Here is a 24,459-nt window from a genome sequence, read left to right on the forward strand (position 1 = left end):
TACTGTTGTACACCTGAAACTAATATGATATTGTAAGTCAACTACTTCAATTTAGAAAAAAGAATCCAATGCTTTGGGGCAACACTACAGACATTTTTGTACATGAATGAAGAAACCATATCTATGATTAAGAAAAAAACTTTCTTACCATTTTTACTTCTTTTCCTGTAGTGTCTGGAAATCAAATTTTTCCTTATCTTTTCAAATTGTGACAGATTTCCTTGGTGTTATCAATACTTCAACTATCTATAAGATCAGAAAATCTTTTTAGTTTCACATATTTCATCAATGGATGAATCTTAGCAGTCAGATATTCAGCAGGATGCAAACGGCGCTGCCTCAGGAAGGAGGCCCGTCCACACAGCAGGACACATCTTTATTTCCAAGTAACCACTAAGCCACGGTACAAACAACTAATTATAAAATTCCATAAAAATGAAAACAGCTGGTTTCTAGATGGTGCGTCTCACTTCGGGCCCACACTCAGGTGATTTTTACTTTTTTAAAAATCCCTTTTTATCGTATCTTTATATAAGTATGCCAATTTTTACAAATAAAAAATAAACCTTTTAACAAGCCTCCAGAAAATGGTACAGGTGAAAATGTTCAGCAAAATCTTGGTATTTGGAGAAGAAAGAGGGAAAGAGCTCTGGTCCTTGAGGGTAATGAAGAGATGGAAGGAAAGCAGGAAACAGAGGGGCTCAAAAGGCTTCTGTAAACTGGAGAGGCAAGAACCTTCTGAAACGTCAGGTGGATGTGGCCACTGCAGCACATGGACACACACCTGTGGGTTCAATTCTGGAGTGGTTGAGACAACTGAAATACACAACAGAAGTCTTCAAGACAAACGTAGCTATAATTACAATTTTGGACTCTAAATAACATGCTGACTACAACCTACTCAATTCCCACTCTATGCAAACAGTCTGGTCCACACTGAAATCTTCCAAATGAGTAAACAACCAAAAAAACCCCATCAGCATAATAGGCAACAGATGAATCCACCCATTCCCTCCAGCCACATAACAGCTAGCCCCTTGCATCCACACCAGTTACCAGCCAGGGCAGCAGGTTCATCTCTGAAACGCACCCCCTTCAAGGATAAACTCCGACATGACTAGCCAGAACAAGAATTTCCCACAATGCTTCAGGACTACTTAGCAATCTCATCGAAAACTTGAAGGGTTCCAAAGTAGAACCTGAAAATCTAAGGGTGGAATGACAGGCGATGTCCCTGCAGAGCCAGGCAAAAGGACAGGTGGCGTCAAATTCTTCTTGACATGGGAGGGAGGGAAGGGAGGAGTGGAGGACCAGTCCCTGGGCTCAGCTCCTGGCTGAGCCTGGGCCCTTGGTAGTCACCAAGTGGGAGCTTTTGCAAAGATGTGGGCCTGAAACTTTGCCAGCTGTGCCACTACATGTGTGGCCTTGAAGTTTCGTTGGAGTTTCCTTCTAACCTGCAACATGAATCTACTCCTCTACCTCTTCAAGGAGACTGTGAAAATTAAATGAATTGACCTATGGAAAGCATGGAGCATAAATCCCACAGACCCGCAAAAACAGCACCAACTTCTGCTACAGACAAGATGTACATCACTGGCTGTTGTAGGGGCGGAGCACATGCAAAAGCACATCCTGTATTAAGGGAATAATTGTTTATTCAGTTAGGAACGAATGATATTACGGCTGTGTTTGAAAAGAACGTCTTTGGGGCTTCCCTTGTGGCGCAGTAGTTAAGAATCCATCTGCCATTGCAGGGGACACAGGTTCGATCCCTGGTCCGGGAAGATCCCACATGCCGCGGAGCATCTAAGCCCGTGTGCCACAACTACTGAAGCCTGCGCGCCTAGAGCCTGTGCTCTGCAACAAGAGAAGCCACCGCGATGAGAAGCCCGCGCATCACAACGAAGAGTAGCCCCCGCTCACCGCAACTAAAGCCCGCGCGCAGCAACGAAGACTCAATGCAGCTAAAATAAATAATGGCTTAAACTACATGCCTGGTATTTGCTCTAAAATACTCCAGTGAGGTGGTGAGTGGAGAAGGGAAAAGGATAAATCAACACTGGAAAATGTTGATACCTGCTGAAGATGAGGATGGGTATACTGGGATCATTAGTACATGTTTGAAAATTTCCATAATAGTTTTTGGGTTTTTTTAAAAGTGAGTAGTAAACAAGAATTCTTACAAAAGTGCAACCATGGCAGGTAATCTAAAATTTAAAGCAAAGCTCAGAAAACCAATTCTAAACTGACAAGAGGCAGGCCATCAGAAATCACAGCTGACTGGTGAGGAGCCCATGTTAAACAGCCCCCAGTCCTGGCCATATCTATACTGAAACTTCATCAATCTGATAATGAAGGATGATGTTTAAAACTGTATTTACTTATTCAAAAGTATTCAGCATGCACCTCCCCTGTGCCAGGCCTTGAGCTAGATGCTGGGACAGTGATGAACACAGCACGCAAGTCCCCCATTCCCGTGGACCTGGCCAACGAGTGTACCCTAAAGGAGAAACGCCTTCCCTCCAAATCCAACATGGTGCCCAGAGCCAATGCATCACTGTACACTTACCACCTCTTCATTTTACATTCTTCCTCCACCACAGATATCAGATATAGAGACTCGAAAACAACAGAGCTTAAACTGAGATCCCAGGTGACTAAGACCTTTTTATTCAGGGTTTTGTAGGACCGATATTGTCTAAAATCTTCTAAAAGGAGCTCCTGGAAGAAATGGTTGATTCGGCACCTGATGCACAACTATGGTGGGTAAGCCTGGGTCACGCTGCAGTGTCAGAAAGCAAGGAAACATGCACAGATTACTGCAGGCTTGTCCAAAGGACAACTGAGCTGACCTATGAAGACTTCCAGTGGCTACATTTGGGGCAACTATCAAAAAAGAAAAAGGAAAAAAAAAGCTACCCAGATGAAGTTCTCAAACTCAGCAAAACAGCCAAAACTCATCAGCGGTTGCCTCTGGGGGATGGTGGCAGGAAACACCTGGGAAGGGGTCCCGGTCATGGTCTACATCTTGGTAATACTGATGGGGACATGCAGTGGTCAAAATCCATTGAACTGGATATTCAAGATCTGTACGTTTACTTCAAAAGAAAAAAAAATGTAAATAAATACTGGACTCTAGTTAATATTTAGAGGAAAGACTACAACTTTCTGCTACTTTGAAAAGCATCGTAAAAATAGATTATGTTAATTATATTTCAATAAAATGAAGTGGACTGAAAGATGAAAAGAATAGAGATGGAGAGATATGTGAAACACAACTAAAGTCAGATGTCAATGGCATATAGGACTTCCCTGGTGGCACAGTGGTTAAGAATCCGCCTGCCAATGCAGGGAACATGGGTTCGAGCCCTGGTCCAGGAAGATCCCACATGCCGCAGAGCAACTAAGCCCGTGTGCCACAGCTACTGAGCCTGCGCTCTAGAGCCCTTGAGCCACAACTACTGAGCCCGCATGCCACAACTACTGAAGCCCGTGCACCTAGAACCCATGCTCCGCACTGAGAAGCCACCACAACGAGAAGCCCGCGCACTGCAATGAAGAGTAGCTCCCGCTCGCCACAACTAGAGAAAGCCCACGCGCAGCCACGAAGACCCAACGCAGCCAAAAATAAATAAATAAAATAAAATGAAACATTAAAAAAAAAAAAAGATATTCACTGTGTAAAACATCAGCCCATCAAGCCCACTTGTGCACCCCCAAATGCTCCTGTCTTCAGCAAACGTCCCGCAGCGAGGTCTCCATCTGCTGTCTTCACTGCTAAAACTCAGAGCATGGCTGTGGCCTGTGCTCCAGCAGGCTGCCTCACTTGAGAGGCAGGCCCAAGAAGGGACCCCTAAAGGGGTTCACTGGGCTGTGGCTAACTCTGACCACCACCCTTGGCCCATCTGCGATCCTTTCATCCCCTGGCCCTCCTCCCTCAGGCCAGGCCTTAGTGGCGATGGCTTTTGATTCAGGGGGACAAAGTGAGTAAGAGTACTTATTCTGTGAACTAAAACAAACACGTAAAAACTGAAGTCAGGAATTCCCGGGCGGTCCAGCGGTTAGGCTTCTGTACTCTCAGTGCCGAGGGTACGAGTTCAGTCCCTGGTTGGGGAACTGAGATCTCACAATCCGCGAGGCAAAGCCAAAAATAAATAAATAATAAAAACTGGAGTCAGGACTTCCCTGGTGGCGCAGTAGTTGACAGTCTGCCTGCCGATGCAGGGGACACGGGTTCGTGCCCCAGTCCGGGAAGATCCCACATGCCGCGGAGCGGCTGGGCCCGTGAGCCATGGCCGCTGAGCCTGCACGTCAGGCTCCGCAACGGATGAGGCCACAACAGTGAGAGGCCCGCGTACCGCAAAACAAACAAACAAAAAACTGGAGTCAATACTTCTTTGCAGGGCAACAAAACCGGCCTCACTTGCCTCTGCGTGAGCCTTTATCTGTCATCCAAATCAGCCTCTTGGAAGCCAGCTGCTCCAGTCCTGAATACCAGAGAATCCACCTCATTTAACCTCCTTTTCAAGATTTTGAGGAACACTGCTGGCAAGAAACCCACAATACCCACCTATATATGCAACACTCCACTGCCCCCTGCCAATCTAACTTTAAACCCAAGCCTTGAAAGGCTCACAGAGCTGCTCCTGCAACCTCATTCAGGATTCAAACCAGGCCCAACTGAAGCCTGATATTTACCAGCCCAGCCTCTCTGAAAAGAAGTCCAAAAAAAGAACGAGTGAAGAGCGAAGAATCAGGATCTTAAACAACCTGTGTGGTTTTGGGATGTTCTAACATGCAGGGATCAGGTTTCTTTCTTTTGTTCTCAAAACCAGCCCACCCAGAGCACGCAGAGTTACAGAAGTTTAAACGACAGCACGCAGTGAGATGACCACCTCTCTGACCTCTCACTAACTGGAATATGCCGTTCATGACCACTTGCTGTTGGGAAAGAAACGTGCCCAAGTCAGCATGTGTGGATCAACACATGTCTGTAGAATGAATGAAGAGGTGTAGTGACAACACCCCAACAGGTATGGCCCCACCTATCTTCCAGAGTAAATTCCCCCATCCAGGGTACTTCACAAAACCTTAGAGTCCCAGTCACTCCTGGGAATGATCCCAAACTGGATGCTCCTCTTAAAGAGACCTAATTAGGCTTTAAAAGGTACAGGACCCAATCCTGGTTCCCTGACCTCTGGAGATATAATCCTATCCTGGAATGAGAAATGGAATAATACACACATACAACTTGTAAGTGACTCCTTAAGCTTTTACAGATTCACATCATCGAGGATATATGGAAAATAATTTTAACAAAGCAACCCAGCCAGAAGAGGCTAATCTAAAATCTGATTATGGATGCCACTGTGAGAAAATTTTCAATTCAAGACATATCTTAAGTCTAGTGCAATGGTTCCCAGTTCTGTCCCCCACAGTGCTTTTACTGGTCCATAGGGAGGTATAAAGTTAGGAATAAAGATGTTCACAAATATTTTCAATTTAAAGGACTGTCCTTGGGACTTCCCTGGTGGCGCAGTAGTTAAGAATCCGCCTGCCAGCGCATGGGACACGGGTTCTAGCCCTGGTCCAGAAAGATCCCACATGCCGTGGAGCACCTTAGCCCGTGCACCACAACTACTGAGTCCACGTGCCACAACTACTGAAGCCCACGCCTAGAGCCTATGCTCCACAACAAGAGAAGCCACTGCAACAAGAAGCCCGCGCACCGCAATGAAGAACAGCCCCCGCTCGCCACAACTAGAGAAAGCCCGCGTGCAGCCAACAAGACCCAACAAAGCCAAAAATAAAGAAGAAAGGACCGTCCTTTATTCTAAACTTATTTTCTTCCTATATGTTCAGTATTAAAACATCCTTTTTTCTTATGAAAAGGTGGAGATGGAGTATGTTAATTAATTAAAAAGATATTTTAACTGGCAAATGCAGGTTGTTGCCTAAATTGCTTCTGGAACTATAACTGGTCTGTAAGACCCAGGCCTCCAGGCCCAATGACACGGTGGAACAGCCACAGGTCTCAGAAACAGAAGCCCCAGGTTTGTGCCCACCTGGGCTTTCCAACCTGGCCACTGTGGAACCTCCAACAAATCACTTTATCTTTTCAGAGCTCATTTCAAAAATGAGATTAAAACACTACCTACACCTCAGAGCCGCAAACAGTAAGGATTAAAGGTGACAAGGTGGAAAAATGCTCTATCAGCTGTAAAACTACAAATGCAACGTATTGAAGGAGTAATTTCAGCTACTCTTGGATGAACCAACAGAAATATTTTAACATCTGCCTGTGAAAAAACAATATTACAGCAAAAAGGTTTAATGTGACTCCAAGTGGGAATTATTAAACTCTTTTAGCAACATGCCCTTCAGGCAGCAAGGGGGGAAGGGAAGCCAGCTTAGAAATCCTTAAGAGGGAGGGGCAGGCAGAGGCAACCTTCCCCTGTGTTCCCATGGGAAAGCCTCAGATTTTTTTTTTTTTAAATTTATTTTATTTTATTTATTTTTGGCTGTGTTGGGTCTTCGTTGCTGCACGTGGGCTTTCTCTAGCTGCAGAGAGCAGGGGTTCTTCGTTTCGGTGCATGGGCTTCTCACTGCGGTGGATTCTCTTTGTTGTGGAGCACAGGCTCTAGGCCCATGGGCTTCACTAGCTTGTGGCCCGTGGGGTCAGTAACTGTGGTGCACGAGCTTAATTGCTCCACAGCATGTGGGATCTTACCGGGCCTGGGATTGAACCAGAGTCCCCTGCATTGACAGGCAGATTCTTAACCACTGAGCCACCAGGGAAATACCCAGTTTTTTAAAAAACTAGTTTCTAGTTAAGAAACAAAACAAAAAAATGGCTGGCTCTCAAAGGCTGTTAAATATTAACAACATGCAAACTGTGAATTATTTTAGTGGGTAAGTTTCTTTTTCAAATGAAACTTTTAAACTTTGAGATATTGTAGCTTCTCATGCAGCTGTAAGAAATAACAGCGAGATCCCCCATGTACACTACCCAGTTTCCCCCAATGGCAACATCTTGCAAACTCTAGAACAATATCACAACCGCAATCAGATACAGACTGCTGCTGTCACAAGGATCCCTCCTGTTGCCCTTTACAGTCACACTCACCTTCCAACTGTCCCCCCTCCCCAATGCCTAACCCCTAGCAACCACTAATCCTTTTAAGGTTTCTGTAATTTTAGCATTCCAAGAATGTTATATTAATGGAATTGTAAAGCATACAACTTTTCAGGATTGGCTTGTCTGTTGCAGCCTAACTGCCTCAAGATTCATCCAAGTTGTGTGTGTACTGACAGTTTGTTCTTTATTATTGCTAACTAGTATTCCATGATAAAGATGTACTATAGTTTAACCATTCACCCATTAAAGGACATCTGGGTGGGTTCTAGTTCTTGGCTGTTATAAATAAATATTAAGAGACACTATGAACCATGGGGCCAGGCTGGTCATTTCCATATTAGGGAAATTTAGACTGGTTTTTTTTTGAATTATGAATAAACAGTAAGAATTATTAACCTGCAAAAGCTCTAAACGTACCACTGAAAAGCAAGCCTAACTTATCACATTCATCCTTTACACACACACACACCACACACACTCAGATAAAAGAAAGAAATCAGTTCAAAGGCAAGCAGCACAAAAGCAAGTGGCCTAGAAGATTATCCCAGTAAGACCTTACCCTTGAGCTTGAACCACAATCCTAATGGAAATCATATAAATGGCTGTTTCCAGGAAAATTACCATGAACCTCAAATTGCCAATAGCACCTCTTCTCACTAATCACCTAAGATTAAAAAAATAATCTGGAATAAATTTACAGACTCTAATAAAAGGACACACATTCAACTTTGTAAATGATCCTTTGTGATCTTATATGGACAAGAAAATATCCCTTGGACAGTAAACTCATTTTATTGTTAAAACTAGAGCCACGTTTTCAATTTCTTCATTATGTGGACATCCAATGAGAAGAGAAAAAAATTAAATTTCAACTGGACATCATTTCACAAAACATCTGAAAACAGCTGATGTTACAAGTCTGAATGAAGGACTTCCCTGGTGGTCCAGTGGCTAAGACTTGGCACTCCCAATGCAGGGGGCCCGGGTTTGATCCCTGGTCGGGGAACTAGATCCCAAATGCTGCAACTAAGAACCAATCTAACCAAATAAATAAATATTAATAAAAAAAAGTCTGACTGAATTTCCAGTTGCTATTTATAACAGTATCACCTAAAAAGTGATGTCTAAGAAAAATCCCACAGAGATTTAACAGAACATAACAATGGCAAGAAACAATTTCTTTTAGCAAGTCAGCACACTGACAAGCCTCCCCAACAAACATATGCCTACCCTGCTTTCAGTATTATTTCTGTAACACTGTTAGCACCACAGAGGCAGCACCGACTTACCCTAAATAACAAAGTAGGAGGGAAACTAGTGGCTTCAGACAAAATTGTCAAATGCTGCAGCAGAAGACTAAAGTCCGCCTCATCTCTTCAGGGCCACAACCCCATTTCACTAACCAACAGTGTGTAGGCTCCCATCAAACCACTATTTGCCTCTAATTCCGAACCCTGCCACTGGAAAAAGAAATCAAATCTTTCTTGCCCAGGACTTGGCTAAAATAAAATATAATATATAATAATATACAGAGGGACTTCCCTGGTGGTGCAGTGGTTAAGAATCCACCTGCCAATGCAGGGGACACAGGTTCGAACCCTGGTCCGGGAAGATCCCACATGCTGCAGAGCAACTAAGCCTGTGCGCCACAACTACTGAGCCTGCGCTCTAGACCCCACGAGCCACAACTACTGAAGCCCACACGCCTAGAGCCCATGCTCCGCCAACAAGCCACTGAAATGAGAAGCCCGTGCACCGCAAGAGTAGCCCCCGCCTGCTGCAACTAGAGGAAGCCTGCACGCAGCAACGAAGACCCAACACGGCCATAAATTAATAATAATAATACACAGAGCCTAAAAATCCTAACTCCTAAGAATATTCGATCAAAGCAACGTGCAAATCAAGTATCACCATTTTGTGGGCCATACCTGCTAATACTAGATGGTGACACTTTACACATCTTTCAAGACTGCATAAAGTAAAGCAACTTAATGACAAAACACAGCAGGAGGGCAAGTTTCCAGGGGGAAGGAATCATTCCTCTGAGACGTAAAAGGTGAAATCAGGAAGAACTGGAGAGAAAGATGAGAAAGGTAAGTAAGAGGGAGCTGCCTCAGCCCAAGGAAAACTTCTGAAGCCTTTTTCAAAACTGAGCACACAGGGCTTCCCTCGTGGTGCAGTGGTTAAGAATCCGCCTGCCCATGCAGGGGACACCGGTTCGAGCCCTGGTCGGGAAAGATCCCACATGCCGCGGAGCAACTAAGCCTGTGCGCCACAACTACTGAGCCTGCGCTCTAGAGCCCATGCACCACAACTATTGAGCCCATGCGCCACAAATACTGAAACTCGCACGCCTAGAGCCCATGCTCCGCAACAAGAGAAGCCACCGCAATGAGAAGCCCGCACACCGCAACTAAGACTAGTCCCTGCTCGCCGCAAATAAAAGAAAGCCCACATGCAGCAACGAGGACCCAATGCAGCCAAAAATAAATAAATAATTTTTAAAAAGTGAGCACACTTCCAACTCCCACACGCTGCTGAAGCCTACAAGTTCTGCCTATGTTTAACCAAAGAGAAGAGATTTATAGACTTGTTAAAGGCTCTTTCCTCATCAGCGACTCCACCTGTCCCTATGTGGCAAATTTAACCAGGGGAGCATGAGCACCATATTTGTGACATCAAAATATTAACAGCCAGTGGACTTCCCTGACGGTGCAGTAGTTAAGAATCCACCTGCAAATTCAGGAGACATGGGTTCGAGCCCTGGTCTGGGAAGATCCCACATTCTGCGGAGCAACTAAGCCCGTGCGCCACTACTGCTGAGCCTGCGCACTATGGCCCGCAAGCCACAGCTACTGAGCCCGTGTGCCACAACTACTGAAGCTGGCGTGCCTAGAGCCCGTGCTCCGCGATGACAAGCTACAGCAATGAGAAGCCTGCGCACCGCAATGAAGAGCAGCCCCCACTCGACGCAACTAGAGAAAGCCTACGCGCAACAACGAAGACCCAACACAGCCAAAAATAAATAAATTTAAAAAACCAAAGTGTTCTCCTTAAACTGAGAAAAGAAAAGATATTAATAGCCAGGACTTCCCTGGTGGCACAGTGGTTAAGAATCCGCCTGCCAATGCAGGGGACATAGGTTCGAGCCTTGGTCCGGGAAGATCCCACATGCCACGGAGCAACTAAGCCCGTGTGCCACAACTACTGAGCCTGTACTCTAGAGCCTGTGAGCCACAACTACTGAGCCCGCATGCCACAACTACTGAAGCCCATGCACCTAGAGCGTGTGCTCCACAAGAAGAGCCACCGCAATGAGAAGCCCGCGCACAACGAAGAGTAGCCCCCGATCACCACAACTAGAAAAAGCCCGCGCACTGCAATGAAGACCCAACGCAGACAAAAAGTAAAATTAAAAATACATAATATATGTGTATATTAGCAGCCACTCCTGCCAATATTTTTTTGTTTGTTTTGACAAGAAAATAATTTAAGAAAAATAAGAGACAGCCTTAGATTCCTCACTCCCAGGAATGTGGGCATCTCCTCGAGTACAGTGGAAGTAGTTAAAGGAATTTTTACCTACAGGCACTGGACAAGTTCAATCAGGAAAAAACAAAGAAAAACTGCAAATGATTAGGCACCACTCCACTCCACAAACAGGGAGATTCCCAGGCTGGCCCAAGCTTCAGCAGGGTAGGGAGACCCTGATAAATTAGTGCCCAGTGCTAGCAAAGCCAAGCCTGGCAGTAACTGCCTGCCTCCAATCAATTCAGACAACGCTAGAGTCTGCACAGATTCTATTCACAAATCCCAGGGACCAGGAGCTGTCCACAAGGCCAAGAGACAGCTCAGGGGTAAAGACCCAGGACTAGTGACAGGGCTAGTAGCACCTACCAGTGCCCTGGGGCCTTTCCCCCCCCATTCCAGCTGTGAATGAGCCTCTGGTTCCCACATTTCATTCACAGTCTGAGCGGCTGCTGTAGCTACATCCCATGAAACCACACACAAAGCATAGTGGCAGCACTGTGAGCAATCCGTGGAGGAAAAGAGCCTAAAGTTGTAAATTTCAGTCCTAACTTCGGGTGACACCTTGTGTTTTCCCGTGGACTCCAAATATGCCAACCAGACCACTCATTTTAAAGCCATCACAGTCCTAAGCAATCATAAAAAGATTCAGAATCACTGAAATACCTGGGTCTGGAAAAGGCTAGCCAATGCTTCCTTGCTGATGGATCAGGTCCCCAAGGCAGAATCCCAAGCAACTTTCAAACAGTTTTGGAAATATTGAGAAGAGATGGCTTACTCTCCCTAGGTTTAGACAGTGAACTGGGGGAGAACATGCTGATCACTGTACACCCCAAATAATTCCCCCAGGCGGAGTATTACCCTGGACAGAACCTCAAGAGCAACCCCAAGAATCTGTCACTCAACTACTTGAGAAAATAAGGTAGAAAAGGGAAAGGGTTTCAAGCTCTCATGCTTGGGTCCCAATCTTGCAGATCACAGGACACTCAAATATCGCACCAGATCACAGTTTTGGGGTAGAATGAATGCCAAGTCCGAAGCAATCTGGAGAAAATTCAACATCAATGAAACACCTGAATTAAAAAGAAGAAAAGCTTAAACCCTCCGCCAAATCTGGCTCCTGATCTGGGGGAGGCCTAGGTAGCCAGAGATTTGGGAACCCCATGAAGCCTCCTTTGCAATCCAAATAATGACGGGGTTCCAGGGAGGGGGTCTGCCTCTCTGCCCCACGTAAGGACAAAGGAGGCGACGTTCCCGCCTTGGGAACCTGGGACCCTCCTGGAACTCGGGGCGGGACTGGGACAAAGAGGAGGACAGATGGGAAGGGGGGTCGCCCCCGCAGCGCGGGTCAGGATGCTCCTGGCCGGAGGGGGTGTGTGCTGCCGGCACGTGCGCGCTGTGCGCGCGTAGCGCCACAACAGACAAAGCCCGGCCCGGGGGAGGCGGCGGCCGGGGGCCCGGTGCGCGCGCACCCCCCGCGAGAGGCGCCGCCGCCGGCCGAGGGGCCGCGAGGGGGGGCGGATGCGCGCGCACCGGGCCCTCGCCGCCGCCATTTTGTTTCCTCGGCACAATGGGGGAGAGTAACGGCCGAGCGCGGGAGCAAGGCAGGCAAGGAAGGAATGAGCCAGGCGCCAGAGCGAGAGGACTGGGCGGAAGCGGGGAGCGCGGGGCGCCTCAGGCCTTGTCACCTCGACTCTTCAGCCGATCCCGCGCTGAGTGGGAGGAAGGGCGGGGGGAGGGGGAGAGGCGGGAGCGGGCCCGGCCGCCGCCACATTGACTCTTACCTTGTCCGCGTCCCGTTCTCCGACCGCAGCCGCCGCCCTCCTGCCAGATCCCGCCGGGGTCTCGCCCCAAAAGCCACGCGGTGCGCACCGGGCTGCTGAGTCCAACTGCAATGGCGAGAAGAGGAGGAGGAGGAGCCGGAGCCGGGGCCGGGGGCGAGCGGGCGGGCGCGCGCCGGGGAGGTGCGGGGCCACGTGACCGGTCGGAGTCCCGCCCCTTCGCCGCCGCGTTGCCGCTCGACGCAGGCCCAGCCGGAGAGGGAAGGAGGGACAAAGAGAGATAAGGAGGTGGGCCCTAGTCACGTGACAGAACCGTAGGCGTTACGTGGCGTCGGAACGTTTCCCTCCCCTTTCCACGCCTCTACTTGATCATGTGACAGTGGCAAATTCAGCGTTCTCCTTGGCCACGTGACAAGGACCGTGGCGCCTTCCCGTTGTCGTATTGGTAGGCCTGCATCATGTGACAACATCGCGGCTCTTTTTTTCAATGGCGGTTTTTTGAGAGGCCATTACCACGTGAGGCAGGGCGAACGTCTGAGTCTCTCTGCGGTTGCTAGTTTACGCGCCTGCGCGGACGCCATCTTACACTCGTTGAAGTACGTTGGCGGAAACGGGAAGGAAGCTTGCGCGTGAGCGTACTCATAGTGGCTTGTTCTCGGTAGAGGAGGTTCGGCCTCCAATCGAGGGATTACCGCGGAACTTACTCCCCACTGTCCGCATCTCCTGCGAGAGGCCGAGCAGACTCGAGGTGCGTGTGCGAGGAAAGGACGGGCCGAGCTCCTCGTTGCTGCCCCGGGACTGGTGCCAAGCGAGCGCCCCGGGTCTTTGGTGTTAAAACTTTATCCGGTGTAGCGCCCAGCCGGATTGCCGAGCTTCTGAAGGGCAGAACCGAGTTGGCCGGGATCTTCCAGCCGCCCACTCACAGATGGAGAAACGGACGCCCGAACCAGAAAAAAACCCAACTGGAGACTTAACGGTCTTTGGTGGGAGAGCTGGGGCTGCGACAGAGATGCTCGGCCAACCACTTCTCAGGGCTCATAAGTAAAGCTACCGGGGACCGAGCGCCTTTTCTTTACAAGCCTGGTGTCGTTGAATCCTCCCGAGCGCTTCGTGAGATCCCCGATGTACAACCTATGCATAAACTAAACGCCACTCATCTCCAGTGTCAGGATCAAGTTGGCGCTCGACAGGCGTCGTTGTTAGGCAGGTTGTCGTGTGCGAGTCTGTGATTCAGACTGCCGAGATTTGGAGCAAGGAGTAGTTCAAAAGCTTTCCTTCCTAAAGAAGGCGAGAAGTTCAAAACTTACGGCCTAATAACGGATTTTCCTTGCAAAAACGTAGGGATGGTGCAGCTAAATTGTTAAGAATGCAAGATCCAGGGTCGCACTAGGTTTGAGTCTCCCGGTGTGACCAAGAATAGTGCCCCTCCCTGAGCCTCCGTTTTGTTATCTACAAAATGGTGATGATTTATTTTCTTAAAAGCACCTGGCACAATTCTTTGTGCAGAACAAATGCCCCAAAATGATAGTTGTTACTAACAAGGTAAGGTGTAAAAATGTGATTACAGAATGAGTGCATGCTGTACCTATCACTTTTCATTTTTGTTTACACTTAGATCTTGAACCAATAATCTATTCATACGATATAAATAAAATGTAAAATGTGCAAAACGATGTGAGAAAACAAAGTCAATTTGTCTCCTCCAGACACCCTCCTTTTTGGCAACCATTGTAAAGTTTTTTGTGTGTATCTCTCCAGAGATGTTTTAGTTCCAGAGATGCTTAATTATGTTTTTATTAGAGTTTCTCGTAAATAATAGACGCTCTGCATCTTGCTTTTTTTCCCCCGACTTGGAGATCTTTCTTTAAATAAAGCTTGAGATTGAAAAAAGTTTTGGTTAAATTAATGGGGCAGTATTCAGACAAAATTAGCTAAAATAAATTTAATTGTTCAAGGTCACCATGACAATAAAGGTGATAACTTGGCTTTAACACTGAGTTAGAGATCAGCTATTCCTCTGCGTGACACTTGAGGGAAGAGGCTCAGAGGTGGGGCAAGTTGACTAAGCTAATAGCGCTACCAAGTGGCAGAACAAGGAAGGTTTCTAGTTTTCTGATTGGCAAGCCCATAGGACCTTTCTTGGGAGGGACCCAAGGTTGCTTTTTTTTTTTTTTTTTCCTGGCTGCGCCAGGCAGCTTGCAGTATCTTAGTTCCCTGACCAGGTAGCGAAACTGGGCCCACATCAGTGAAAGCGCTGAGTCCTAACCACTGGACTGCCAGGCAATTCCCAAGGTTACATTTCTGAAGAAGTGGCTTTTGAGGATCTCATTCCTCTAAGGTAGCCCTTACCAAATTCCTTTGATATATGGGCAGATAAGATCATGATTACAGGCCAAGGCTCCATGGAGGAGCCCAGGATGGACCTGAAGAGTTTTTGAACCTCAAAGTGTTGCTGGAGTGGCTGGCATGGAGTTAATGCTAAAGAAACAGTTGTGTGGGGCTTCCCTGGTGGCGCAGTGATTGAGAGTCCGTCTGCCGATGCAGGGGACGCGGGTTCGTGCCCCGGTCCGGGAAGATCCCACATGCCACGGAGCGGCTGGGCCCGTGAGCCATGGCCGCTGAGCCTGCGCGTGCGGAGCCTGTGCTCCGCAACGGGAGAGGCCACAACAGTGAGAGGCCCGCGTACCGCAAAAAAAAAAAAAAAAAACAGTTGTGGTTGTGATTGTTACCTATTGGACTGGTGCCCCGTCCAACCAGATTCTTTCAGTGACGTGGTCCATTAAAGTGCAGGTGAGGTGATGAGAAAACCAGAACTCCCTTAAGAGTGTATTCCCGTGGACCCACCCGTACGCCATCCACCAGGAGCTGCTGGGTAAGAGGTTTTCAGCCCGGCCTTCCTTGTCCATGTTCTCACCTTGGTCACCATACAAGATGGAGACCCAAGATGTCATCTGCCCTCTCATCCCTACACCTCCACCCTGGCCCAGCCTCCCACCCTTGCCTTTCCATTATTCCATGGTTAGCAACCCCCTGTATGCATAACAATTCTCTCACCTCCTTGCCTTAGCTGACCCCTGCCCACTGTCATCTGGCTTTACCTTCTGTCTCCATTACACCCACTCCCTCATTAGTTGAAGAGTGAGGTCTGCCCCTCTCCTCTTGCAGTCCCTTGATCTAAATAGATTCTGCCATCCTGTGGGACTTTAGTGCCTTCATGAACATCCTCTCCATTCCTTGCCTTCCTCAACTTAAGAGATTTCTCCTACTTCAGGCCCCCAACCCCAAAGTCCCCTGATCACACCCAAGAACTCCGCTTGAAAGTTTTTTGAACCACACCTGCTGCTTTCCCACCCTCTCAGTAGAGTGAACGTAGGTTGACCGCCGTGCTTTGGGGAACCATCCCGCTCCCTTGCTCAATCTGTAGTTCAGTTGTTGGGTCCCCACTGCTGGACTCTGAAACTAGTCCCATGGCCTGGCTACAATGATTGGCTTAGCAGTAACTGACCAAAGTCAGGCTAGTCAGAGCCAGTGAGCACCAGCCTTGGGAATCTGTGGGTAAAAGAAGCCTTTATTTCTCTGATCTTGAAGCCAAAGTACAAGGTGTGGTTGGGGGACAGGGAGTGTTTGACAGAGAATGAAACTGACCTGGAAGAAAGCTGAGCCAAAAGATGGGGCAAGAAAACATTACGGTGTTTACTCCAAAAATTAAACATAGAATTAACATGTCATCCAGCAATTCCACTTTTTATCTCTTTTTTTTTTTTTGGCCGTGCCACAAGATATGTGAGATCTTAGTTCCCTGACCAGGGATCAAACCTGCACCCCTGGCATTGGAAGCATGGAGTCTTAACCACTGGACTGCCAGGGAAGTCCTGGCAATTCCACTTCTGAGTATATACCCAAAAGAAATGAAAGCAGGGACTTGACATACTTGTACACCCAAGTTGGTAGCAGCATTAATAGCCAAAAGGTAGAAGCAACTCAAATGTCCATGGATGGATGAATGGATGGATAAACAAAATGTGGTCCATCCATACAGTGGAATATTACTCAGCCCTAAAAGGAAAGGAAATTCTCACACATGCTACAACATGGATGAACCTTGAGGACATTTTGTTAAGTGAAATAAACCAGTCACAAAAGGACAAATACTGCATGAGTCTATTCATTTGAGTCCCTAGAGGAGTCAAGTCCATAGACACAGAGAGTAGGATGGCGGGTGCCAGGGCTGGGGGAGGGGGGTGGGGAGTTAGTGTTTGATGAGGAGAGAGTTTCAGTTTGAGAAGACGAAAAAGTTCTGGAGATGCCTGGTGGTTGCCCAACAATGTGAATGTGCCTAATGCCACTGAACTGCACACTTTAAAATGGTTATGGTGGTAAATCTAACGTGTATTTTACGACGGTGTTTTGTTTTTTTTGGCTGTGTTGGGTCTTCGTTGCTGCGCGTCGGCTTTCTCTAGTTGCGGCGAGCTGGGGCTACTCTTCATTGCGGTACGCGGGCTTCTCATTGCGTTGGCTTCTCGTTGCAGAGCACGGGCTCTAGGCGTGCGGGCTCAGTAGTTGTGGCGTACGGGCTTAGTTGCTCCGTGGAGTGTGGGATCTTCCCGGACCACGGATCGATACCGTGTCCCCTGCGTTGGCAGGCGGATTCTTAACCACTGCACCACCAGGGAAGTTCCAACACAGTTCCTCTTCAGTCCCTTGTATCTACTACATGAAGTGCATGGCTGAGCGCACTCAAAGTGGCTGTACGTGGGTCACCCACCGATGTGCCCAAATCAGGCCAACCTCACAGATAAGTAATATAATATTTACCCAATCCTAAGTGTAGAGCTTGGTAAATTTTTACATAGCATACATCTGTGTAAGTACCACCCCAGTCAAGACAAGGAACATTGTCACCACCCCAGGAAGTTACCTCCTGCCCTTCCCAGCCAATTGCCAGGCCTTTTCTTACATCACCAGGGTGAACATTACCTGTTCTAGAATGTTACAGAATTGGAAGACATCTTTGTGTCTGTCCCTTGCCTGGGCCACTTTTGAGTTTTCTGCCAGCTTGTAACTGGCCTGCACATCTGTACCTCCTTTCCAAAAGGGCAGCAGTCCTCTCCCCCTGGCCTGGCCTCATCCTGACTCATTCTATATACCTCTCAGAGAGGCAAACTGCAGCAATGAATGCCGGCCACCAGAGCTGGTAACTTACAGACCGTCTCTGGAGGCAGAGGAGCTGGCCTTAGAGGCCATGCAGCTCGGAGCAGCTGCTGGGACCCAGTGAGAAAACCATCCAATGGGCCTGGCCTCATGGAGCTGACCTAGAAAGGGAGGAAGGCAATAAACAACGAGCGAAGTATGTAAGATGTCCATAGTGGCAAGTGCAGTGGCGAAAATAAAGCTGGGGGGTGCAGGGCCAGGGTGGGTGCGATTTTAAGTCAGATGGTGTGCAGAAAAGCCCTTACAGGGAGCCTAAGGACCTAGGCCAAGCAGATTGCTGGGTAGAGAGTCTTCCAGGCGGAGGGAACAGTCAGTGCAAAGTCCCAGAGGTTGTCTGTGCTTGTGGAAGGAGCAGCGAGGAGGAGGCCCGAGGGGCTGGAACAGGGCCAGTGAGGGAGGAGGGGAAGAAGCACCTTGCAGGAAAGGGTGAAGAGGTCCTATAGGGCCCCCTGGACCCACATGGAGACAGTGGCTTTCACTCTGGGTGCCTTGAACTCCAAAGGAGGGTTTTGGTTTGGTTTGGGTTGGGTTTTTTTATTGGAGTATAGTTGATTTACAACTGTGTCAGTTTCAGGTGTACAGCAAAGTGAATCACACATATACGTATATCCACTCTTTTTTTTTTTTTAGATTCTTTTCCCATATAGGCCATTACAGAGTATTGAGTAGAGTTCCCTGTGCTATACAGCAGGTTCTTTTTAGCTACGTAGGAGGGTCTTGAGCAGCAGAGAGATAGGATCCATCCTTCATCTCTCCCTTGCCCATACCCTCAAGTCCCTGCTCCTCTCCATTAGCCGCAACTAAATCTAGCTTTCCACCTGCACCTTGTACCCCGGTGAGTTTGGGGGGAGAAAAGAAACTCCCACAACCCTCGTAACATTCCTTGTTCACGCGGTACTCTCCCGCACGCAAAGATGATTTCTCACACCTTCATTCTTCTCACAGCTCTGCTATCTCCCCGTGCTCTGCTCTCAGCTGATGACCTTCCTGCTTATTTCAAGAGCAAACAGTTGCTCCCATGCATATTCTTCCACCACTAAAGCCATGAGCACTTGTGCCCACATCCCTGTCTTCCCCCAGCTCCCGATGTCCCTCTCTGGCTCTCCTCAAGTCCACTTTTTCTCCTCCTCTCCCCAGGGCTCAGACTGGCCTCTGTCTAGGGCAAGTAGTCTCAGCCAGCCCTGGGGACGTGAAAGACCATCCAAAACACTGAGCACTCTTGATGGCATGCCTGCAGCCTGAAATTCTCCCCTGTGGTCCAGATCCACCCATGCAACCATCTATGTGACAGCTTCCCTTGGAGGTATTGTGTTCAATGGGTCCAAAATGAACCTACCTGGGACTTCCCTGGCGGTCCAGTGGTTAAGACTCTGCGCTTCCAATGCAGGGGGTGTGGGTTCGATCCCTGGTTGAGGAACTAAGATCTCACATGCTGCGTGGCGCAGCTAAAAAAAAAAACAAAAAAACCCAACCTACCTACCCAGATCCCTTCGGGTCCACTTATCATTTCTCTGCACCCTTGCCAGGGCTTTGTGTGGTTTTGCACCACTGCCTGTACCTGCAACTCTTCTTCAGAGAACTACCCCTGGGCTCTGGACCACGTTGCCAATGCACCTTTGCTAGCACACTCAGAGAATCAGAAGTGCCTGGGAGCTTACCTTCCCCTGGGGCCACCTCTAATCAATGACTTACCAGTGCAGGCTGTAACTCAACCTCCAGAGCTCCCTGGCAATCAGGCGACATGTGCCCTCTGCAGGACTCTGCCTGGGCTTGCCTCCACTCAGAGCTGTGCTTCCTCCTGCTTCTTTGGCTCTTTTCCTTTTTTAAAAAAATATTTATTTATTTATTTAGCTGTGCCAGGTCTTAGTTGAGGCACACGGGATATTTGTTGCTGCGTGCCGGATCTTTTAGTTGTGGCATGCAGGCTTTACCTAGTTCCCTAACCAGGGATCGACCCCAGGCCCACTGCATTGGGAGCGCAGAGTCTTAACCACTGGACCACCAGGGAAGTCCCAGCTCCTTTCTTTCACATTCCACGTGTAATCAATCAGGTCAGCTTCTCTTCAGATTATATCCAAAATCTGCACACGTTTTATCACCAAGACACATCAGAGCATGTGCTGGGACTAGAGCAGTAGCCTCCTCTTTGGTCTCCCTGCTTCTACTTTTGCTAACACTGGGCACTTTCCAGATCAGGCACTGTGCTAAACCCTTTACATTCATTCAGCTGTTTCATGCCTCTATACTGAGTGCCTGCTCTGTCCCAGGCACTCCGCCCAGCCCTGGGATAAAGTCTCAATACTAAAGAATAGGCAAGATCTCACATTCTGGGTGGGGAGACTGACAGCAAGTGAAAATACAAAGAAGTCATTGCAGACTGTGACAAATGCCATGAGGAAAAGAAACGGTGACGTGGTCATCACTAAGAGAGGCCAACTTTTTTTTTTATTAATTAATTAATTTTTGGCTGCGCTGGTCTTCATTGCTGCATGCAGGCTTTCTCTAGTTGCGGAGAGCAGGGACTACTCTTCGCTGCGGTGCGCAGGCTTCTCATTGCGGTGGCTTCTCTTGTCGCGGAGCATGGGCTCAAGGCGCGCGTGTTTCCGTAGTTGTGGCTCGCGGGCTCTAGAGCGCAGGCTCAGTAGGTGTGGCGCAAGGGCTTAGTTGCTCCGCGGCATGTGGGATCCTGCCAGATCAGGGCTCGAACCCGTGTGCCCTGCATTGGCAGGTGGATTCTTAACCTTCTTAACCACTGCGCCACCAGGGAAGTCCCAAGGCCAACTTTTTTTTTTTTTTTTTTGCGGCACACGGGCCTCTCAGTGTTGTGGCCTCTCCAGTTGCGGAGCACAGGCTCCGGACGCGCAGGCTCAGCGGCCATGGCTCACAGGCCCAGCCGCTCCGCAGCATGTGGGATCTTCCCGGACTGGGGCACAAACCCGTGTCCCCCGCATCGGCAGGCGGACTCTCAACCACTGCGCCACCAGGGAAGTCCCAAGGCCAACTTTTGATGAGCAGGGAAGGCTTCCTGGAGGTAAGCGCTGAGCTGAAGGCAGGATGGGGAGCTAGCTGTAGAAAGAGCCAGGTGGAGAGCGTTTCAGGCACAATCCCTGGGGCCAGGGTGTCTGGATGAATCAGCAAGAGGGTGTTAATGGGGCGGATGGGGCAGGGCCTTGTGGGCTGCCATGAAGACTTTGGCTTTCACTCAGTAAAAGGGAGCAACGGAGGGTTCTTGAGCAGAGGAGGGGTGTGAACTCACTCCGGTGTTAGCAGGCGCCCTTCCGCACCTGTGGGGGAAACAGTGAAGGAGTGGGGACGGAGGAGTTGATAACAAAGGTTGGGAGCTGAAACTATGGGGAGAAGTGAGCAGGTTTAGGAGCTGTTTTGGAGGCGGGGTTAACAGGAGCTGGGGGGTAAGAAAGGAACAAACCTAAAAGATCGAACGAACAAGGAAACCCAAAGAACATCTGTACAGGATAGCGGGTGAGGGCTTTGGAGACCTGACTGTCTCAGCCCCTTTCCTGCTGGGGTCACCTTCAGACACGTCGCCCAACTCACCTGCCTTAATTAGTGAATGGCGACAGTACATAAGCAGATGAGAAGTACTCCAGAAATGGTCATTATTTAAGAAAAAATTCCGGAGGCAGGAATGTAGGAGGGAGAAAGGCAGTTAACATGGTGGAGCAGTTGGCCCAGAGGTGACAGTAAGCGAGCTGGCACCAAGGGGGCAGTAGCGAGCCTCCAGGTTAGCAGGGTCGGGCAGCTTGGCAGGTCTGAAGCCCTTTAGACGAGACTATGGTGCCCAGGTGCCCCGCCAGGGACAAAGCAGGCCTGGGGGCACATGTCCAGGCTGTGTGATGAGGAGGTAGGCAGGTCACTGCCACCTTCTGCAGTCTGAGGATCGGAGCCTAATAAGGGCTATTTGTTCAGGAGAAACCTGAGCCGCCCGCATGGTGGAATTCAGGCGGAGGCCAGCAGACAGAGGCTTCCTGCCCTCCCTCCTTCTCCCTGGGGAGAGTAGCCCCAGATCAGAGGATCCCAGGGAGGTTGAAGCTGGGGTTCCCCCTACCAGCCTCCCACTCCCCCCACAAACACTCCATCCAGGCTCCGGCTCTGTACAATAGGCACTTTATTAGTGGTTGGAATGCAGTTACAAGTAGGGCTGTACGGACAGAACGGGGGAGGGGGCGGCAGGCACTGGAGACAGAAACCCCAGGCTGGGATTTCTCCAGATCCCGGATTGGGATCCTGGATTGGATTGAGCGGGGGTGGGGTGGGGTGGGGGGCTTGGGATATGGCGAAGGGGGAACCAGCACACCCGTTCCCCCCGAGTTCAACAAATTTGGCAAAAGGATCCTCAAGGGGAGGTGACTGGGCGGGGGGAGGGGTCCCCCCATTTGCCCAGGGCATCTGCCCATCTCCCCACTTCCTCTGAAATCATCCCTTGGGTGGATTCAGTTTCTTTTCTCTCTTACAAAGAGAGCTGTGTCAATAACTGGCAGAGAAGGGCGGCGGGGGGGCGGCGGGATTCGGCCCAACCTGCCAGCCAGCCGGTTTCCATTAAGCCGCTATTAGCGACCTCCTCCCCCCTGTTCCACACCAGCTTGATCCCAGCCTCCCTCCCCGGACAGCCTGCCTTCTGTGCCAGGAGACACCCCTACCTGGCACACCCCCACCCCCACCCCAACCCTACCCGAGGAGGGGACATCGGAAAGCATTCCTCAGTGGCCCCATCTCAGCCGTGATGACAGAAAAAAAGCTAACAGAACCTTTAACGCATGTCCAGGTTAAAAAAATAATAATAAATGCCTGCAGCAGTCGGTAACCAGTTGTTCAGCCCCAGAGACGGGTCCTGGCATCCTGGTCAGAGCAAACACAAGTGAAAAGTGGACTTCCTGTGGCCACCGCTGCTGCAGACACAAACACTGTCCTGTCATAAGAGGGGGACAGGAAGCGGAGGGCAGCCTGCAGAGGGCCCTTGCATGTCAGACGTCAAGAAGCCTCGCTGGGCTTCTCATCCGGGCCAGTGGGGGCTGGAGAGACTCATCGCACAGTTTTTTTGGGGGGTGGGGGGCGGCCGTGAAAACGCGGACTGGCCCTTGGCATAGGGAGGAGATCCCACAAATCCTCCAGGTTCCCGGAAACTGGTGGTAACTGGATGATGGGGAGGGGCAGGAAGGGGGCAGCAGTGATAGGACTTCAGGTCAGCCCGATGGGCTGGGGGTTCTGACCCAGCTGCCAAGCACCCATTGTGAGACTTCCGGGGAGGGGTAGGAGGGCGGGGCCTTTAAGACTCCACCGGCTTCTTGTTGGTCTTGTTCAAAAGCTTCTTGAGGGTGAGAGACATGAAGTAAGGCCTCTCAGCGGTGCCATCGTTCCTCTCCAGGTCCTCCACTGCGGAGAGAGAGGCCCCAGAGCAGGTGGCATGAGGGGAGCCCACGGGCAGGGGCCTTAGGGGACAGGGTGGGCGGACAGGGGCCACAGAGGAGCCTCAGAGGGTTAGGAAGCAAGACATGCTGGGACTGGAGGGGGCGGACTGGAGCAGGCTGGGAACTCGACACACACACACACCCACACCCCCACACACATGCTCCCCACTCCCAGGCCAGGAAGCCCCGCGTGCACCCCCGATCTACAGGGAGGAAACAAGGAGGCCTGCGTGGCCTCCAAGCCAGCCTCCCTCTCTACTCCTCGACTTCGCCCCGCTTCCCCTCCTCCTCCGCACTCTCCTTCAACAGGATGTCTCTCAGCTGGGGCGACATGAAGTAGGGTCGCTCCTGAGAGCCGTCATTCCTTTCCAGGTCCTCACCTGGGCTCCCCCCAGGAACCAGCAGGGGGGGAATGGGGGTGGTCAGGAAGGGAGGGAAAGAGGGAGGCAGGGAAGAACAGGGAAGCCAGCAGGCATGGAGGAGAGGAAGAGAAAGAGAAAACAAAACAAAAAAACACAGACAGATGGAGAGACCGGAGTTAGTAGCAGCCACCGATCCCACCCGCCCCGCCGCAACAAAGCCGGAAACTCCGAAGCTGAGGGCCCAGGGGCACAGCGTTCTAGTTGCAGCCTGGACCAGGGGACAACAGGATGGAGAAGCTCTGAGCGCAGGGGGAAGCTGAGAGGGGGCGCGCCAGGGCCCTGCGACGAGGGACAGCCAGGCCCTAGGGGAGGCTGCGGGCACTGGGTTGGCACGTGTACCCCCATCGGAGGGAGACGTTCTGCCCAGAGGGGAGGAGGGAGTCAGGGCCCAGGAAGGGTGGGGATGAGGGGTTACTCACAGAAACAGAGGAATAGTGTGTCCACACACATGCCGTAGACGCTGAAGAAGCCGTGGGCAATCAGGTAGGAGCCAACAATCACCGTCTAGGCGAGGAGAGACAAGCTGTTTCCACCCCAGCTCCTGCTCAGGGCAACCCCCCACTCACCACCACGTCCCTCCCCAGCTGGGGTTATGGCATTTCCCTGCTGATAAGCCCCTCCTCCGGACCTCCCCGGTGGTGCGTGGTTAAGAATCTGCCTGTCGGTGCAGTAGTTAAGAATCTGCCTGTCGATGCAGTGGACACAGGTTCGATCCCTGGTCCGGGAAGATCCCACATGCCGCGGAGCAGCTGAGCCCATGCACCACAACTACTGAGCCCGCATGCCACAACTACTGAAGCCTGCGCGCCCTAGAGCCCGTGCTCCGCAACAAGAGAAGCCACCGCAGTGAGAAGCCCGCGCACCACAACGAAGAGTAGCCCCCACTTGCCGCAACTAGAGAAAGCCTGCGCGCAGCAACAAAGACCCAGTGCAGCCAAAAAAAAGAAAAGCCC

The 24,459-nt window shown here is 50.1% G+C and overlaps 2 protein-coding genes across 13 annotated transcripts in view; both read right to left on the reverse strand.

Moving 5' to 3' along the window:
* The window catches only part of ILF3 (interleukin enhancer binding factor 3), a 28,299-nt gene extending 15,806 nt beyond the window's left edge, over positions 1-12,493 (reverse strand). For all 8 annotated transcript variants that reach the window (XM_073803251.1, XM_033854324.2, XM_033854325.2 and 5 more), the window contains exons 1-2: positions 12,451-12,493; positions 149-246 (exon numbers count right to left, since the gene is read on the reverse strand). In XM_073803251.1, coding sequence (XP_073659352.1) covers positions 149-151 — 3 coding nt within the window. In that variant the 5' untranslated portion in view covers positions 152-246; positions 12,451-12,493. The remainder of the gene's footprint in view (positions 1-148; positions 247-12,450) is intronic.
* Positions 12,494-21,766: 9,273 nt separating this feature from the next.
* The window catches only part of SLC44A2 (solute carrier family 44 member 2 (CTL2 blood group)), a 28,210-nt gene continuing 25,517 nt past the window's right edge, over positions 21,767-24,459 (reverse strand). For 3 of the 5 annotated variants that reach the window (XM_033854329.2, XM_073803252.1, XM_033854328.2), the window contains exons 21-22: positions 23,926-24,010; positions 23,056-23,464 (exon numbers count right to left, since the gene is read on the reverse strand). In XM_033854329.2, coding sequence (XP_033710220.1) covers positions 23,340-23,464; positions 23,926-24,010 — 210 coding nt within the window. In that variant the 3' untranslated portion in view covers positions 23,056-23,339. The other 2 variants (XM_073803253.1, XM_033854330.2) reach the window with 1 other exon arrangement.

The sequence above is a fragment of the Tursiops truncatus genome, chromosome 3 (assembly GCF_011762595.2).
Source record: "Tursiops truncatus isolate mTurTru1 chromosome 3, mTurTru1.mat.Y, whole genome shotgun sequence".
NCBI lineage: Eukaryota > Metazoa > Chordata > Mammalia > Artiodactyla > Delphinidae > Tursiops > Tursiops truncatus.